This window comes from Cynocephalus volans, chromosome 11, assembly GCF_027409185.1.
Source record: "Cynocephalus volans isolate mCynVol1 chromosome 11, mCynVol1.pri, whole genome shotgun sequence".
In the NCBI taxonomy this organism is placed as follows: Eukaryota; Metazoa; Chordata; class Mammalia; order Dermoptera; family Cynocephalidae; genus Cynocephalus; species Cynocephalus volans.
This window is the reverse complement of record NC_084470.1, coordinates 96,435,489-96,455,119: the sequence shown is the minus strand read 5'-3', so window position 1 is coordinate 96,455,119 and position 19,631 is coordinate 96,435,489. Positions and strand designations below refer to the sequence as shown.

Below are 19,631 nucleotides of genomic sequence, written 5' to 3'. Positions count from 1 at the left end.
CAGGAACACTCATAGCCACTGAGCTCAGCCTCTGGGTGGGGTGTACCCTGGCCCTCCTGACCACGTGGGACCCTCAGAGCCCCTGCCTGATCCAAGCGAGCACAGCGTGGGGCCCGTGGTCCAGAGCAGGCCTGAGAGACAAGGGCCAGCCTGTGCCTCCCCGAGCAGCATCCAGTCTTAGCCTTGGAGAGAGCCAGGAGGGAGTTTGGCCGTCAGCTACTCCCATCCCTCCTACAGGAGGCTGCTCCACGCATGAGCTCACCCGCAGGAGGGAGACATGGCCCTTCCTGGCCTAGTTCTTTTCAGAGGCAGAGGCAGCACTGGCTAATGGGAGATGTGGAGAAGCCAGCCCACCTGTGGCCCCACCACCACAGGGCGCCGGGCTCCCATGCACTTGGTTTTGACTGCATTAAGGGAAGCTCACTGCATGTACAGGATACCAAAGTGACACAGAGTGGGGAGCTCAGTGGACACAGGGTGGAAAGGGACAGGAGCAGATGACAATGATGTGTCTGACCCACCCCAAGGCAGTCCCAGGAACTGGCCTGTGTTTCACACCCAGCTGGCTCCAGCCTCCATGCTCAGCCCACCCCCTCTCCAGCCACCCCACCCCTCTCCCCTGGCTCTTGTCCTATCTCTCCTACCCTGTTCCCATCTTCCAGCCACACCAGGTGACTCTCTGAACACCAGCATCCCCTCCGCCTTCCCATCTCCATGGCTGGCACATCTCTTCTCCCTCTGCCTCTTGGCACATGCACACACCCTCCCTTCGGAGGCACCTCCCACTCTCTGCTCACAGTCCAGCTGGAAGGGGCGCCTCCCTCCTCTGACCCCTGCAGCTCTCTCTCTCATGACGTTTACTGTGGTTATTCACGTCCACATACTCACTGCTCCACTAAGCTGAGATGTCCTCAAGAGCTAGGGTTCGTGTCTTATCGCTTCTCTCAACACAACTTCTCTACTTCCTGACACACAGTCAGCGTCTAATAACTGCTGTTTCTTCTTCTGTGGATGACTCACTGTAAGGTGCTGTGTGTGTCTGTCACAGCAAAGCCGGGCAACTCCTCAGCACACATACCACCATTACCCCCTTCTACACCTGAGGAAGACGTGATTAATTGACCTCTGAATGCTTTCCCTCTGAGCTAGGACTCAGCCTCAAGATAATTCTCAACACAGAGCTCTAGCATGTTTACTGCTTAGGGGAGCAGTGAATATGTGGACACTAATAACCATGGTAACCATTCATATAGTGATGGGACGTGGGATAAAGTTTACTATCCTTAGCAGAAACCCAGTAAACACCCGATAAGCAACTAACAAACACAGAATCACACACATTGTCAGAACCAGAGGTACGCTTAGAGCCCACACATTCGAGTGGACTAGTGTTCTTAAACTATTCTAGGCATAACATTTACCTGGAATGCTTGATTAAAATGCCTATGTCTGGATCCTTTATACTCAAAAACTCAACTGGGAAGACTGAAGGTGTGCCTAAAATCTGTAGTTGACAAAGTACCCCGGGTGCTCATGCAAATAGTCTCAGACTACAGTCAGGCATGACTCATCAGGTCAGTACAAGTCTGTAGCTCCCCTCATTGCGTGAATGGTAAACCAGAGGCCCAGAAGGACACACAGTGCCTGAGGTCACACAGCAAGCATCAGGGCCAGAACGCAAGGCTCTTTGCAGACTCCCATGAGATAGATGGTTGCCTGAAGCCCTCTAGGAGTGGGATATCAGAAGGCTGACTGGGACAGGAACCCACACCCAAGGGAAGGTACTGAGGGGCCAGACTTACCCCTTGCTCCATGCTGTCATTGGCACGGTCTGTAACTTTGGAGATGAGCGTCAGCACACCTGCAGAGGGAAACAGAGTGGACAGCGGCCATCAGAGAGCGCCAGTCTAGTGGTGTCCACTGTCCTGGCCTCTTTCCAGATGCTCACCACCTCTGCCCCTCCCCCACCCACTCCCTGACCTGCTGCAGCTCCAGGGCCTTGTGGGGGGGGAGGTGGGCACCAATTTTTCCCATTGTGGTGTCAGGTCACAGGCCCCAACCCCAGCTCTGCCACTACTGCCTAACTGACCTTGACAGTGATTTGACCACTCTGTGCCTCAGTCCCCGTGACTTTAAACTGAACATGGTATAATAGGAACTGCCCTAACAGGTCATATGCAGGGGCAGCTACATGGGACTGGGAGGAAACAGGGAGACTGGGGGAGGCTTTTCAGACCCAGCACCACCCCTCCTTCCACCAAATTCTGATGACCCCCTCCTGCTCCGACTGAACATCAGCCCATCCCAGGGAGTCCCCATGGTTGAGGGGAAGGGGGAATCATCTCAGAAGATTCGGAGGCTCTCACAGAAGCCCCAGGAGCGCCATGTGCAGAACACACCCAGCTGGGGGAGGGGACTGTGTCCTGGGCCTGGGAACCAATGTGGAGTCCAGGGTTGCGGGGAGAGGGGCCCGAACAGGGATGTATCCACTTTTTCCAGGTTGGCGCTGGACTTACCCTGTGTGCTATCGTACTCAGCCGAGTCTGGGCAGAGGTTGTTTAAATAGTCTGTAGGCAGAATGAGAGCCAGGAGTCAGTTACACCCTGGGGTGGCCAGCCCCTCTCTCTCCAGAGAGGAGATGGAAGAAAAGTTCCAGAAGGGAGTATCCACCATCTCACCCCTATTAACCCCATCACGATACCACCTAGCACAAAACCAGGCCCCCAGGGCCACCCTCGGCTTCACTGCCATGGCTGCTAGTCATTCACTCATTCGATGAACATCCATTGAGCACCTACTGTGTGCCTGACACTGGGCTACGCCTTTAGGATACAGACACAAGGTGAAACCCTGCCTTCAAGAAGCACACAGTCGACTGGGGGAGACAGACGTGACAACCGACACAGTAGAGCACAACGTGGTGAACCTTAACGCATCTGCACCCCCAGGTTCTACACACGGCCCCACCAGCGCCATTCCGCATTCCACTCATCCCATCCCTGCCACCTGCGTTCTTGCCCTTTTGGAACATGCCAGGCTTGCTCCTGCCCCAGGGCCTCTGCACTTGGCACTCTCTCCCCTGGAGACCTCCTCTTCCAGATCTTCACACGGCTCCTGTCCTCACTTCTCTGAGATCTCTGCTCAACGTCACCTCAAAAGAGAGGTCTCTCCTGACTGCTGTACCTAACACGGCAGCCATGCTCCCCTCTAACCCTTATGCTGATTAATTTTTCTTTAGACTTCTTAACACTGACAATATATTTTGATTCCTTATTTGCTGGTCTAGAGTATAAGCTCCATAGTGTCACAGAGTTTGCCGGTTTAATTTATTGTTCTGCCTCTAGCATGGGGCCTGGTACCTAGTAGGTGCTCAATAAATATTTGTTGAATTAGATGAATGAATTCTCTATCCCCTGGCCCTAATGTATTTTTCTGATCGCTTCCTGGAATTACATGTACAAGGTACTTCAAAAAGTTTATGGAAAGGTTTGTATTATGTTTTCATTCTATTTTTCCACGAATCTTTTGAAGTACTCATGCATGTGTCTACATGTGTAATGTCTGCCTACCCCACTGGAGTATCAGTTCCCAGGGCAGGGGTCTTTGTCCATTTGGAAGGCAGATGGGTCTGAAGCCCAGGATGAAGGTGTGGGTGTTTCTGGAAGGCAGAGGTCAAGGAGAGGATAATATTCCTTGGAAAGAGTTTTGTAGAGAGGGGAGGAGAGAGGACCTAGGACTGAGTCCCAAGAATCACTGACATTTATGGGACAGTAAAGAAAAAGAGGCTATCACTGGAGACGGAGGGGAGTAGACAGGTAGGAGGGAAGTGGGAGACAGCGTGTCACAGAAGCCCCTGGAGGAAAGGGTTTAAGAAGCAGAAAGCAGTCAGTGGCAAAGCCACAGAGAGACCCAGTAGGTCTGAGGCTGAAGATGTCCACTGCTTCAGCCACAAGGAGCAGCTTTAGTGAAATGAGGAGACATCCGGCTGAGACAGGGAGGAAATGCAGACAGGCTGGGGTCTTTGTGTTTCAGGATTGGAAGTGGCCACTGACACGAGGTTTCCCAGGTGGCAGGAGGGAATTCAGAGCTCAGCTGGAGGGAAAGGTGGTGGCAGAGGCTGGCCCCTCTGCAGGCGTGGGGAGGTAGGAAATGGAGTGCCTGGTGGCAGGTGAAGTAGTCATCACACGCCTCACCACTGTCCCCTCCAACCCCCCTCAGGGCCTTCCTGCCCCCGTTGCCCTATCCACCTTGAACACCCGAGGGCCCACCTGTAAGGAGCACTTGGTACTGGAAGAGGCGCCGCACCACCCTCAGCAGCTGGTGCTTCATGGTCTGGCCGCCTCCTGGCAGACTCTGCTGCTCTCCGGAGAGGGGAGGAGAAAACTCCATCAGAGATGCCTGCATCACAGTGTCTTACCTACGCTGTCCCATCCACACCTCTTCCTGGCCAAGCTGAGCTGCTCCCCTATCTTCAAAACCAGCTTCCCTCCTCCAGGAAGCCCTCCTGCATTAGCTCCACCCTGCTGCGACTGTTCATTCCTTTAGGGTCACAGTCAGGGCTGTACTCAGGAACCTGCCTCTCCTAGTCTCTGCTTTGCTCCTAATCTTGGTGACAGAAAAAAGCCCCCCTTTTTCTGCTTAGGACTGAGTCTCCAATGTTGTTAACTGCACTGGTCATCCCAACGGCTGGTGTCCTAGCTCAGTCCATGCTTTTCAAGTGGGACAGGAGAACTCCCCAAGAGCCTTCCTGTGGCTGGGGCTCACTGCATTGTTATCTACTGCCCAGAGGCGAATGTTCTGGATTCCGGGTTTTCCCTCCTGATGGGTCACCTTCTCATCCCTCTGGCCAGGTCTTCCCCTTCTGCTCCCCAACCTCAGACCTACCAAGATGTCCCACTGACATGCATTAAGCCTTTCAGTGCCCACCCCCACTCCTGCACTCTTACAGCAGGGTCTCAGAGGACCAAGGGACCCACCTCAAATTCCCGGACAATCGCTGCCAGCCGGGGAGAGTGCAGGCAGTTCTCACCAAGCAGACCCAGGTACCTGTCAAACTGCAGGATGTGGGCAGCATGGTGGTCAAACCCCTGCTCCCATGCCAGGAAGACGTCGGCCACCTTCTGCTGGCCCTCCCTGCAGCCAGGGAGGGGACAGGACAGTGAGAACTCAGCCTGTGACTAGCACAGGGTTAGCAGGGGGTGCTGGAGTCACATCCCTGGGTGTGGAGCCTGCTGGACCCTACACAGTTGTTTGTCTTTGGGCAAATGACTTAACCCTTCTGTGTTTCGGCCTCACATCCATTAGGCGGAGACACCATCACATCCGGTGATATTTCTGTCCCTCTCCATCCTCCCCCGTTGCAATAGCAGTGGGGTGCAGGAGTCCAGGGACGGCTCACCAGTTGGACAGCCTCTCCTCCAGCTCCCCCAGGAGGCCTTGGTGAAGGTCATGGATGGCTGTGAGCTCACTCAGGCCCTGCCTCAGCTCCTCCCGGGCCAATGTGTCTCTGCCTTCTTGGTCCATGTCATCCAAGGCCTTCATGACAGCTCCATGGAAATCCTGAAACCCCAAAAGGCCAGTTACCCACAGGCTGACAGGACTGAGCACAAGTCCTCCTTGGCAGACCCCTCCCTGTGGCTTTGGAGCCCTGGTCTACATAGACAGCTGTGGGACCCGAAGCCGGTGTGTCCAGACCCAGGGCCGTCGCCTGGGAAGTAGGGATGGCAGCATGCACATGGCAATCACGGGGCTGCCCTAACGGAGCACCCAGCACGGTTCCCGGCCAGGAGCAGGGCCTCGCATGTGCTCGTTCCTCCTCCTCGTGCTGAATGGCGAACACTCTTCTCTTACAAGATGGATGGAAAATGGGGTAACTCCTTCTCTAAAGAAACATAAAGCTCTTGCTTTCTAACTGTCCATCTCTGAAGCGGTTCAAGTTTTTGCTGTTTCAAAACAAAGTCTAAAGTAATCATGGGCATCCATCCCGTGGTATATGAGGCAGTCACGAAAAATAATAAAGGTGGTGACTATGTAAAATATTCACTTCTCCGTGTTAAGAATTCAGGAAGGGATACAGAGCTGTCTCCACGCCCCAGTGCAATGTGTAAGAAGCGAACAGAGGGAAGAGAGAAAAGAAAACAGAAGAAAACGCAAACCGTGGCTGAGTCGGGTGTGGAGTCAGGGAGGACTTTTTTCTTTTCGTCTCTATTTTTAAAAATTTCTCCATGGTTAATTTACTTCTAAAATTAAACTAAATTTAATAAACTTCAAGTTGTAAAGAATGTAAGAAAAATATTTTGTCTTTAAATATACCCGCTCTTGCATGAGGCCCAGCCCTGTAGCTTTAAATATATGGGAGATCATGAAACCACCTTGAACTGCAGAGCAACGCACGTCAGAAAACCTAGGCTCAGAGGTCACACGATCCAGCTCCATCAGGAAGGTCAAATCACCTCCTCAGCACTCAGGAAGGAGGATCCCTCTGTCTTGTCTGCCTCCCTGCTGGGGAACTCACTCCTGGGCAGGACAGTCATCCCTCTGCTGAGCAGTTTTCACTGCTAGAAATGTCTTCTTTACAAAAAGATCTGAAAGTGGAGCATGCCTCAGAGGATGGGCAGCCCTTACCCCAGGAAGCCTTTCTGGTCTTCTCTACTCCAGTGGAAGAGCGCGGAAGAGGAGGGAGGGGTGAAGGTGACAGGAGAGGGGAGAAAAAAGGGCAGGGAGGTGGCTTAGGGGCAGAGAGAGGGAAAGGGGAAGAGAGAAAGAAAAACAAGAAGCAGGGCCAGTGAGCGAGCTTGAGAGGGGACGAGAGGGAATGAGAGGGCGGGTGGGAGAGGGAGGGGGCAGGGGTGAGGAGGGAGGGAGGGAAGGAAGGAAGGAAGGAAGGACGGCTTCATGGTGAGAGGTGGAGACTGGGAGATGCTCTCTTGTGCTGCCCCTGCCATCAGACGGGGCACAGCAGGTGCAGAGTTTGCAAAGGTCTCTGCTTCCGGAACACCTCATCCTTTCCTTCGCTGACCTCCTGCTACTGTCACCCGCTCTGCCAGGAGCTGTGGGGAGGGCCGCCCACCCTGGCTTGCAGTCCCCAAGGAGGGAGGATGAGCTGGTTGCTGCCTGAAGCCAGACGGCCCAGTCCAGGACAGTTCTGAGGTCTTGGGAAACCTCCCATGTCATCACTTAAGGTCAGAAATTCTTAGGACTAAGTCTTGAACTGATGAGTGGCTTCTCTGGGCTGCGGGTATGTGGGCCCATAAGTGGAAACCACATTCCTGAGCTATAATGAGAAAATGAACTTCCTCATACATGAGCTCCAGAGCCTTTCCTGAAAGCCTGTTGCAGAAGGCAAAGGCAAGAGTTACCAGTCAGAGGACAGCCACTGTTTAATTCTTACTTCTGCTCACAGTGGCTCTGGGATACTGGGGTCATTCTGAACCTGGGTGGAGGCTTCCCTACAGACCGGGGTCAGGAAGGTCCCTCCACCCCACCTTTTCCTTGAGAGTCTCCATGTGTAGGACCCAGAAGCCCTGCCGGGTCTTCTCATCCCTGGCATCATAGGTAGAGACAGAAGATGCCCCTGTATCCTCATGAGGGCAATAACCCCTCTTGGTTGGGCGGCTGGTTGACAGACGACTTTCAGCACACTCTCTCATCTGGTCTGGGCCGAGTTCAAGCCCAGCTGCACCACAGAGCAGTCAAGTGACTGTGGGCAAGCTGTCACCTCTCTGAGCCTCGATTTCATCACCTATAAAATGGAGATAACAGTGCCACTAAGCACAGCATGAGCTATGGTAAAGCTTATCCTAATTTGTAAACTGTAAAAGGCTGTTCCAGGGTAGTTGTGATTGGATTTTACATAGGACATCTTCAAAGCAGTGGCCACATATGTTTTGTTTCCTGCTATGTTCCTAAAGTCTAGCAGAATACATGGTACAGGGAAGGAGTTTTATAATGCTCGCTGATTGATTGCCTGGCCGTTATCTAACAGAAAAGGAGAGTGAGTCATGGGGGAGACAAGATCAGAATCTGGTCACCCGGATGCCAAGAGCACCAAGGAGGGAGGAAGAGAGAAGGACAAGCAAAGACAAGACAGACAGCGGTACTCGCATCACTCTCCAGGGAGGGAGCGTGAATATTAATTGCTCTGCAAGCTGGTTTCTTGTCTGTAATTAATTCTCACTGAATCGACTCAGTCCCGGTGGGCGGCATGGCCATCACCAACATGACTCATTTCAAAAGCTGGAGCATAATCGAAATTGCCACAAACATCTGTTCTTAAAATCCGTGCACCGGCTGGGAGCGCAGAGTGCCGGCCATGCCATCCACCGCTCCCTGCACGGTTTCTGCTGTCCCGATAATTCTGGCCTGTTGTTGCACCTGGGGAGTCCTGGCATCCATCTGAGAGGAAGGAAGGAGGTAGAAAGATACCCCGCCCTCATCTCCCCTTATTCATTCGACAAATATTTTGAGCATCTGCTCTGCACCAAGCCCCAAGGAGAGTGTGGGAGCAGGAGAGATGCCCTCAAAGAGTTTGCAATCTCGGGGGAAAAAGACGGGTAAAAAGATGATTTGAACAAGGGGCGTAGGTGTCACCATGAAGAAGAGCACGGGCCCATGGCAAAGCAGGGGAGGAGGACCTGGCTTAGTGCAGGGAAAGCCTGCCAAGGGGGTGACCACATGAGACAAATGGGGGAGTGTTCCAGGCAGAGGGGACAGCGTGTGCAAAGGCCCTGAAGTGGAAAGGAACTGAGAGGTTAAGTATGGTTTGGCTGGAGTGTGTGCACCCCTGCAAGAGGTGCACTGGACTGGAAGACGACGCTGCTGGAGGGTCAGGCAGGGGACCTCCCTACAGGGTCCTGCGCTTCCCCAGCTCTTTGTGGAGTCCCTACTCCAACCTCAAAGGGCTCCCCAAGAGGCCTGAAGAACACATATAAGCAGTTCTCTACCTGGAGAGGTATCTCGGTATGACCTTGGGCAAGTCACTGCACCTCCAAGGACCTCAATTCCCTCCTCTGCAAAATGGGGATATAAATACCCTCTTCACAGGGTTTGTGCAGACTGCCTTCTGTTGTGTTTTAGGATTGTTTCTGTGTCTTCCCTCTCCCCTAGACTCTGTATCAAGATGATCAACAAATAACAGCATTTACTGAACACACACTCCATGGGAGCCACGTGTGCTAAATGCTTAGTGTTCATTTTCTCGTTTAATCCTCACAGCAACTCTATCATGTTGATGCTATTTCCATTTTTACCAACAAGGGATTTAGGCCTAGAGAAATTGAGTAACTTGCCCAAGGCCACCGAGGCAGCAAGATTTGAGCCCAGGTCTGCCTGACTCCAGCCAAGTCCTACCCTTACCATTGCTCCACAGCAGTTCCTCCTCTGATGGATGGCCCAGACAGAGGAGGTGACTTGCCCGAGGTCAAGGAGCAGAGCTAGAACCCAGGTCTCCAGAATCCCAGCCAGGGCTCTCTGCCCAACCTCAGAGACCCCGGGCAGCCTGCTGCACCTGTCTGAGTGTGAGGACCTGCCTCTCTGCATCTGGAACTCGTAAAAGTCTCCCAGAATTCACAGGGCTCTCAACAACTGGCCCCTGGCTTGCCTGAGGTGGAAGCAGGGACCTCACATTCAGAGGCCTCTCCCATCTCCAAACCCACTGTTCAGTTTTCTGAGTGATGCCACATCTCCATTCTCTGGGCTGAACAACTGGTAGGTGGCCAGAATGTCCTCCTGGCAAGTGGTCAAACCGCTGATGTCGCTGCTGAGAGTCAAGTGGCCTCACTGGGATCTCGTGTGGCCAAATGCACACCAACCTCAGCCACAACACTCCCATGTCACCAACATGCCTTGGCAGGCAGTGAGCTGTCCTGGGGACGTGATTTCACTTGGCCCAAACAATCACTGGAGAGTACTTTGGAATCTTGAAAATAATTTTCTATGGGGAAGGCAAAGAATTCTTGAAGTGTATACAAAAATATTAACTATACAGAAAAAAGTAATAAATTAGACTTCATATTAAAAGATGAATATGGGTAAAAGGCATTTGGTTGTTCTATGTACTACTACTATTCTTGTGACTTTTCTGTAAACTTAAATTATGTTTAAATGAAAGTTTAAAATATTTTAAAAAATGAATATGATCAAAAAAATAAAACCCATAGAAACAAATTTAACTAAAGAAAAGCAAAACTTGTACTCTGAAAACAATAAAACATTGTTAAAAGAAATTAACAAGGACCTAAGTAGAAAGATGTCTCATGCTTATGACTTAGTATCATTAAGAGGTCAATACTCCCCAAGTTGATATGTCGTGACCTCTATCAAAAATCCCAGTTGCCTTTTTTGCAGAAATTGACAAGCTGATCCTAAAACTTATATGGAAATGTGAGGGACTCAGAACAGGTAAAACAATCTCCAAAAAAGAACAAAGTTGGAATACTCACACTTCCTGATTTCAAGACTTACCATATGGCTACAGAAATCGACCGTGTGGTATTGGCATAAGGACAGACATATAGATCAATGGAATTGAATTGAGAAACCGGAAATAAACCATTTCATTTATGGTCAAGTGCTTTTCAACAGGGCACAAAGAAAATTCAATCAGAAAGAACAGTCTTTTCAACAAATGGTGCTGGGCAAATGGATATCCACATGTAGGAGCTAAAACTATAAAACTATTAAAATACAGGAGTAAATCTTTGTGATTTGGGGCTAGGCAAAGCTTTCATAGATATGACACCAAAAATACAAGCAACAACAAAAAATAGATAAACTGGACTTCTTCAAAATAAAAAACTTTCGTGCTCGGGGCCGTGGCTCACTCAGGAGAGTGCAGTGCTGATAACACCAAGGCCATGGGTTCGGATCCTATATAGGGATGGCCGGTTAGCTCACTGGGTGAGCGTGGTTCTGACAACACCAAGCCAAGGGTTAGGATTCCCTTACCGGTCATCTTTAAAAAAACAAAAACAAAAACAAAAACTTTCGTGCTCGAAAGGACACTGTCAAGAGAGTAAAAGACAACCTATAAATTGAAGAAAATATTTGCAAAGCATGTATCTGATAAGGGACTTGTTTACAGATTTATAATATAGGGACAAACAACCCAGTTAAAAAACGGGCGAAAGATTTACAAAGACATTTCTCAAAAGAGGTTATACAAATGACGAAGAAACATAAGAAAAGATGCTCAACATTGTTAGGTGTCAGAGAAATGAAAAATCAAAACCACAATGAGATTCTATTTTAGGCCCACAAGGATGGCTGTAAAAAAAAATACGGACAATAACAGATGCTGTCAAGAAGTAGAGAAACTGTACGCTTCATACTGTGCTGGTGGGAATGTAAATGGTGCAGCCACTTTGGAGAACAGTCTGGCAGTTCCTCAAAAGGTTAAAGAGTTACCACATGACCCGGCAATATCCAAGAGAATTGAAAACACATGTTCTCACAAGAATCTGTATGTGAATGTTCCCTGCAGCATTTTCATAATAGTCAAAAAGTGGGAAGAACCCAAACATTCATCAGGTGATACATGGATAAACAAACTGTGGTGTTTCCACACAGTGAAATATTATACAGCCATGAAAAGGAATGAAGTTCTTCTGATACAGCTACAACATAGATGAACCTTGGGAACATTACACTAGGTGAATGAATCCAATCACAAAAGACCACAAAATGTATGATTCTGTTTATATGAAATGTCCAGAACAGGCAAATCTATAGAGACAGAAACTAGACTGGTGGTTGCCTTTGGCTGGGAGGTGAGGGGGGATAGGGAGTGATAGCTCAGGGGTATGGGGTTTCTTTTTGGGGTGATGAGAATGTTCTAAAATTGATTGTGATGATTACACAACTCTGAATATATTAAAAATCACTGCATTTTATACTTTAATGGGGTGAATTGTATGATATGAGATTTATATATCAATAAAGCTGTCAAAAAAAGTAAATAGTGAAGCCACAGGTTGGGAAAATACTCCTCACAATACACATATCTGAAAATGGATTTGTGTCCAGAATATATAAAGAGCTCCTACAAATCTATAAGAAAGACAAATACACCAGTGGGGAAAAAAAGCAAAAGATATTTTTTAAAAGAGGACTTCCAAATGGCTAATAAACAGAAGGGAAGACACTCAATTTCATCTAATCACACAGATTAAAACTACAGCGAGACACACAGTCCCTAGAATGGCCGTGAGTAAAAAGGCCGACAATTCCAGGGCTTCTCGTTGGCGAGAGTGTAGAGTAAGTGTCGTTCTCACACACTGGGACGGGGCCTTCATCATGTTGCTTCAACCACTTTGTAAACCTATTTGGCAGTTTCTAGCAAAGCTGAATCTACGCTTACCCTATGGCCCATAATTCCACTCCTAGGGAACAAATGAGGAGAAATGACTGCCTTCATTCCCTAAGAGATACGTGTAAACATTGATAGCAGCTTTACAACAGCCCCAACAGGAAACAACCCAAACACTCATCCACAGGAGGACAGGTCACCCAACTGAGGGACATCCCTAGAAAGAATCCTGATACACACGGACACCTGGATGAATCTCACAGGCAGTATGCTGAGCTGACGAAGCCAGACACAAAAGAGTACATAATTCGTGATTCCATTCACATGAGTTTCAAGAACAGACCAAACCAATCAAATGTGACAGAAAGCAAAACAGTGGTAACTCTGGGGCTGGGGGGGAGGAGGGTTACAGAAATCTTCTGACATGATGGAAATGTTCTATCCGGGCAGTGGTTACCAGTGCGTGCGGGCACACGCACACACTTGAGCTGCACCCTTAGGATTTGTGCACTTAACTGTATGTAAGTTACAGAACACTTTTTAAAAGGGAAAATAGTTCTCTGAGCCTCCTGGGGAAGGAGGGCAAGCGAGGGCTCACCACTCTTTTCACCTCTCCTGCAGACCCTTCATGACCGCTCCTGTCCTCAGAGCTGAGTTAAATTCCTTGGCCTGGTGCACTCAGCCCTTCGAGAGCAGGTCCAGCCCACTCTGAGCTTACGGCTCATTCCTTCATAGCAGCAGCTCTGCAACTCCACATGCATCAGAATCACCTGCTGGGCCCCACGCTGCAGCTTCGTGCAGCAGGTCTGCGGGGCGGGGAGGGGGACCTGGATAGTTTTCGTTTCTCACAATTTCCCAGGTGATGCAGGTGTTGCTGGTCTGAGGATCACACTTTGAGAACCTCTGCCTTACATAATCCTGTTTTCCAGCCTCTGCGTTTTTGTTCTGTGCCTCCAGCATCTGATCCACATCTTGCTCATCTTTCAAAGCTACTTCAAATGCCACTTCCTTCACAAGGCCCTCCTGGGTGACTTTGACAGTCAGTCTAAGGGCTTCTCCAGCATCCCAGAGCCTCCAGAAATCTGGAGTCAGCCTGAAGACAGCCACCCTAGTCTCAGAAACATCTTTGAAGTCTCATATTTTAACTTAAAGATTAATGCACATTTTACATTAGTCTCCAAAATATACCCATGTCTGATTTAATTTATTTAAAATTATGTATCTAGACCAAAACAGAGGCTCTTAGGAAATGTGCCATGTTTTAGCCCACGGCCTTGAGTACTCTTGGGCACCTACTGCTTACCTGAGGCTTGGTTACACATATCCCCACCTAAAAAGCAACAGCTTTACAAAATCCTGCATTGTCGGACTATTTGTCTACCCCGCATGCTTCTGTTACCTGCTCTCCCACTAGGCAGAGAGCAAACTGTTTTACTCTTGTTATCGCTCTGAGATCCTCCAGCTTTGTTCAAAACTGTGCTTAATGAACGTTTGCTACATTTCCTCTAGGTTCTCAGTCTTTGATGCAAACTGGAATCACCTGGGGAGCTGCTCCAATCCTCATGTGGGCTGCGCTCCACACCAATTAAATACAAATCTCTGAGGGTGGGACCTGAGCATCCCTTTTTCTTATAGCTGCCTAGTGCCCAAGCACAGCCAAGGTTGGTGGCCAATGTCCTAGAGGATGCTGGCTTCTAGGGGGCAGGGTATTATAAGTGTCCATGCTGAAGGGACCTTATAGGATCTTCTCTCCGTGGATCTCATACATTCTTGTCCACCAGAATCACCTCGAGGTCTTGTTAGAATACAATGCCCTTGGAACCAAAGCACCTCCTCTCTCACCCACCTCCACGCTGGGGTTCTGAGTAAGATTTCATAAGAAGACAAGATCCCGTGGCTAAAAATGTTTGAGTCCCACCAATCATCTTAGGGTGAGGTAATAAGCAGGAAGAGACTTTCCTGGGTCACGCAAAAATTTTTTCCTGGAGTGTATGAAAATCTAGAGAAGAGCCACATACCTAGGGTGGGAACCTCCTCCTCTGAGATCTCAGCAGCTCCCGCATTCGCAGCCCCAAACACAGAGCGTTTCCCCTCCCCCACCGCCCCAGTTCGGGGGAAGTGAGTGTGAAGGTAACTTCAAAAAATTCACAGAAAGACTCGTGTTATCATTTATTTCTATTTTTCCATGTACTTCTTAAAGCCCTTTGTACATTTTCTCTCATGTAACTAAACTTGCCTTCCCTCTGATTCTCCGAAAGATCAATGTGCCCTGGAGGCTTAGAAACAGAGCCCTCCCCCCTACTTGTAAGGAAAATGAAAAAACGGTCAGGCTCCCTCAGCTGTTCGGAATCTTGCCGAGCATGACCTAGCCTGTCTGATGTAAATATGTTAACTGCGCACGTGTGCCCAGGCATTCCTTGGCTATCGTCTGATGTAACTGCACACATGCACCCAGGTGTCCCCGGGTTATCTGACTTAAGTATAAAGGACTAACGGCTCTGATCCACAGTGCCCCCAGGATGCCCCCAGGACGCCACCAGGGTGACCATGCCTGCTGCAGGACTGCTGCTAGTTACCTGAGCTTGCATTTGAATAAAACCTGTCAACTTTACCCACGGCTCCCAGGATCTTTTCCAATTACCTAGCTCACAACCTGCACGTGAGGGGTCTGTGACCCAGTCTGCATAGAAAGGGTTTGAAGGGTCTGTGACCCAATCTGTACAACGGGCTTAAAGAGTCTGAGACCCAGCCCAACACTACTGAAGTCAAATTATTTCTTAATGTCCTGCTGCTCCTATGCACTGGAAAGCCTGTTCCTACTTTCTGCCCATCAATGCCCATCGCAACACCCCCTCTTCCAGGAAGCCTTTCCTGATTTCATTCCTCCTGCTCACACCGATTCACCCCTCAGGGCTCCCCTACCACCCAGCTGGACAATTCCACATCTGCGTATCTCAGCCCCTTCTCAAGGCTCTGGAATCAGGCAGCCCTGGCTCTACTCTGCACTGGCTGTGTGATCTTGGGAAAGTCACTCACCTTCTCTGAGACTCAGTGTTTGGACCCATTCGGTCACCAGATATCGCCACGTGCAATCAAACGACAATGTGTGTAAAGCGCCAAGCACACAGCAGGAGTTAAATGAGCGCTCACTGCTGTCGCGCTACAGGCTAATGTCGGAATCCTGTCGACATCACCAATTGTGGAGCTCTTTTACCTGCCTGTAATCCTGCACCGACTGGGCCAATTGTCAAGCTAGGGCTGGGTCTAGTGCTCATAGACCCCTCAAACCCATTGTCCAGATTGGGTCACAAACCCTTCACATGCCAGGCTGGGTCACCAGACCCCTCACACGCAGGTCTATGAGTTAGGTAACCGGCAAACAGGTCCTTGGAAGCCACAGGTTGGAGAGCACGGCTGCGGGCAGCAGACACCCGAGGCAGTAAATGCCAGCCACGGTGCCGGGGCTGCGCAGGTGCACTAACTCCACCCACCCACAACCTATTCACAGCAAATGCTCGGCAAGATTCTGAACATCTGAGGTGCCCGGATCATTTTCCTACATTTTCCCAACAACTGCCCTCCCTGCCCTCCTCCCCGACAGCATCTGGCACATTTAACACCAACTATGAGAAGCAAGACCTGGGTGGGTGAGGGAAAAGGGGACTGGGGGTGGAAGCAAACTGATTGCATACCAGTTTAGATAACTAAATTACTCATAAATTCACTAATAACAGAGTCCTCCAGATCCTTTTTTTGCCCCAGCCATGTCAGCACCTGAGCCACAGTCAAATTCAACTCCTACCCAGTGGTAAGGGAGAGTTTCTGAGTCTGTTCCCTCTCCTGGCAGTATGAGAAGTCTGGCCCTGTCCTGGATGGAGCCTTCCTGACTCCGTTTCCAGTGGTTACTACTACACGTCAAAGTGGGGAGGCACCGTCAGTCAGGTGCACACAGCCCCTCACTTGCCTTTCTGCACTGAGTCCTTCCCTAATACACACCCCGCCAAGTCCCTTTGGCCCCTCTGTCAAAACCTACCAGTCCCCAGGCTCACACCCTCCGGGGAGCCTCCTTTCTCTCCAGGGTACCTGAGAGCCCCTTCTCCCCCTGCATCCTCCCTTGGGGACATCCTAGCCACTCTCAGAGCCTCCATTGACATCTCCACACTCCATCACTTGTAGGGCACAGCCTGTGCTCAGCTGACCTCTAGGATGCCCTTCCCTGGGCCCCTCACCCTCAGCCCCTCCCCACACTTAGCTGGGTCCCCTCCAGCACTTTCCATCTTAGTGAGTCAGCAAGCCCACAAATCTGGGGTCCGCCTGGCCCCTCCCTCCACATCTCCTCACAGCCAGTCAACAAGCACACAGTCCTCAGATCTGCCTGCCTTACTCCAGCCAGTTACCTCTTGCTGGAATCACATTCGGTGGATCAAGCCCATAGCCCAAGTGTAGCTCATCTCGCAACCTCTCCCTGCTCTGCCCCTCACCCCGCAGGCCTCAGCCCTCACCCCACTGGCCTCAGCCATCACCACGCTCCCTTGGACTCACCACATTCCAACGAGGCTGGATTTCTTTCCATTCACAGACATGCCATTCCTAACTGGCCTCTGGGCCTTTGCACATGCAGATCCCCTTGCCTTCCTCACTGCACCCCCCACCCCATTATCAGATGCATTTCCTTCTGGGGATCCTTCTCTGGCCCCCAGAAGACAGGGCTGGGTGCCTTGGTATGTCCCCCACCACTGTATTAAATTGTTCCTTTTCATGCCCATCTCTCTCTCTACACTGTCAGTGCCTGGAGGGCAAGGACCTCTGCTCTGCTCATAGATAGGTCCCCAGTACCTGTCACACAGGAGGCACTCAGGAAGTATTTCTGACTGAAGAAATGATAGGAATGATGGAAGGACTGGCCCCACCATCACTCATTCATTGGATACTTATTATGCACCAACTGTGTACCAGGTATCACATACCACTGGGAATAGCGAATAGTGCAGACTTTGCCCTAAAGGAGTTCAGAATTTAATAAGGGAGGTAGACAGTAAATGAACACCTAAAATAGCCCCAAAATACATGAAACAAAAATGGACAGAATTGAAGGGAGAGATATACAATTCAACAATAACAGCTGAGACTTCAATACACCGCTCTCAATAGTGGACAGAACAAGAGGATAGAAAATCAGTGAGGATGCAGAAGACTCAAACAACACTATCAGGTAACCTGACCTAAGTGACATCTACAGAGTGCCCCACCCAACAAGAGCAGCAAACACACTCTTTTCAGCTGCACATGGAACATTCTCCAGGACATGCTGGGCCATATGCTAGGCCATAAAACAAGTCTCATTAAAGGGAAAAGGATGAAACCACACAGAGTATGTGATGGAGTTTGGATGTGTTGTCCCCTCTAAAACTCATGTGGAAATTTGATCCCCAATGTGGCAGTTTGGGTTATGGGGATGGATCCCTCATGAATGGGTTAATGCTCTCCCTGGGGGAGGGGGAAGTAATGAGTGAGTTCTCGCTCTATCAGTTCCCACAAGAGCTGGTTGTTTAAAAGACCCTGGCACTTCCTCTCTCTCTCTCTTGCTTCCTCTCACCATGTGATCTGCTTATACCCGCCGCTGGCTGCCACTTTCCGCCATGAGTAGAAGCAGCCTGAGGCCCATGCCAGATGCAGCTGTCCCAGAATTGTAAGCCAAATAAACCTCTGTTCTTTATAAATTACCCAGTCTCAGGTATTTCTGTTATAGCAACACAAACGGACTAATACAGTATGTTTACCAGCCCCATGGAATTAGCAGCAGAAAGAGATTTGGGAAATACACAAATACTTGGAAGTTAAACAACATAGTTTTAAATAACCCATGGGTCAAAGAAGAAGTCACGAGGAGAATTAGCAAGTATTTTAAACTGAATAAAAATGAAAACACAACATAATAAGTCAACAAATGCATAAATTAGGTTATTTCGGATCATGAAAGGTGCTATGTAGAAAATAAAGTGTGAGATGGAGAGTGTACAAGAGGGAGGGATAGCTGCAGCCCTGCACCCACACCCCTGTGCACACTCACTGGAGGGCAGAGCATATCCCTGCCCCTTGCTTTGGGTCTTGCTGTGGCACTCGCCAGTGGGATGTGGGCAGGAATGATGATGTGCTGGTTGTGCACCAGACTCCTAGAAGCCCTCTGGTGTTTCCACTTGCTCTCCTGCCATCGTCATGGGAAGAGCATTTCTAGGGTACCTGCTTCTCCTTCAGCCTGGGCCCCAGAATGAACACACAAGAAGCAGAGCTGCTGAGCCAAACTGAGCTTTGACCAGTTGACTCCCAGTTGACCCTCTTCCCCTGAAACTAGGAGTGCTCAATAAGAGCGAGGCAGAAATTGAGAGTGAAGCTTTCGGTTAAAATTTTTGAAGAGGACTAACTCAGCTGGGAGGCATGACCTTTTGCTTTTCCCTTCCTCCTTCCTCCTGCCTGGGACATGAATGTGATGGTTAGGGCTGCAGCAGCCGTCCTGTGTTCATGAGGAACCCTGAAAATTAATTCCCCAGAAAGATAGATGAAACCTTGGTCCCTGAGGCTTTGTGGAACTGCCAGATTTGACCTGGACCTTCTGCATCTGGATTTAGTGCACAAGAGAGAGTAACTCCTAAATTGTTTAAGCCATCATAATTGGGTTTTTGTTACTAGCAGTCAACACACAATTCCTGACAGAGAATATTAGGAAAGGCTTCTGCAGTAGATTGTATTTTCCCCAAATGGCCACAACATCTCCTGTCTCACGTGGTCTTTACGCAATGTGAGCTTGATACTCCTCCCACTGAATGGTAGAGACTACGTCTCCTCTCTCTGAACTCGGGTGGACCTTTGTGACTAACTCAACTAACAGGGTGTTCATTCTGTTATATGGAAGTGGTACTACGTGACATCTGGGGCTAGAGCGTAAAAATGCCACGCACTTCCTCCTGGCTCTCTCTTAAGACACTCACTCCTGGAACTCAGCCACCATGCTGTCAGGAGATCCAAACTCACCCATGCACAGAGACCACACGCAGAGGCCAGGCCACAAGTAAGTGCTCTGGCCACTGTCCAGCTGAGGTCCCACACAACAGCCAGCATCAACCACCAGCCGTGTGAGTGAAGCCACCTCCAGGTGATCCCAGCCCCTGCCATCAAGTCACCCCTCGTCTTTGAATCCTCCAGGTGAGGTCCCATACATTGTGGAGCAGAGACAAGCTCCCCCATCACGCCCTGTCCACATTCCTGGCCCAGAGACTCTGAGCATAATAACGTGGTTGTTCTATGACACTAACTTTTGGGGAACCACTTG

At 49.8% G+C, this 19,631-nt stretch overlaps 1 protein-coding gene across 1 annotated transcript in view; it reads right to left on the bottom strand.

Moving 5' to 3' along the window:
* Nucleotides 1–19,631, bottom strand: part of FGD5 (FYVE, RhoGEF and PH domain containing 5) — a 118,181-nt gene that overhangs the window by 27,470 nt on the left and 71,080 nt on the right. Inside the window, exons 6-10 of the mRNA XM_063114393.1 lie at nt 5,399–5,559; nt 4,977–5,133; nt 4,269–4,356; nt 2,517–2,567; nt 1,803–1,861 (exon numbers count right to left, since the gene is read on the bottom strand). Of these exons, the coding sequence (XP_062970463.1) occupies nt 1,803–1,861; nt 2,517–2,567; nt 4,269–4,356; nt 4,977–5,133; nt 5,399–5,559 (516 nt within the window). The remainder of the gene's footprint in view (nt 1–1,802; nt 1,862–2,516; nt 2,568–4,268; nt 4,357–4,976; nt 5,134–5,398; nt 5,560–19,631) is intronic.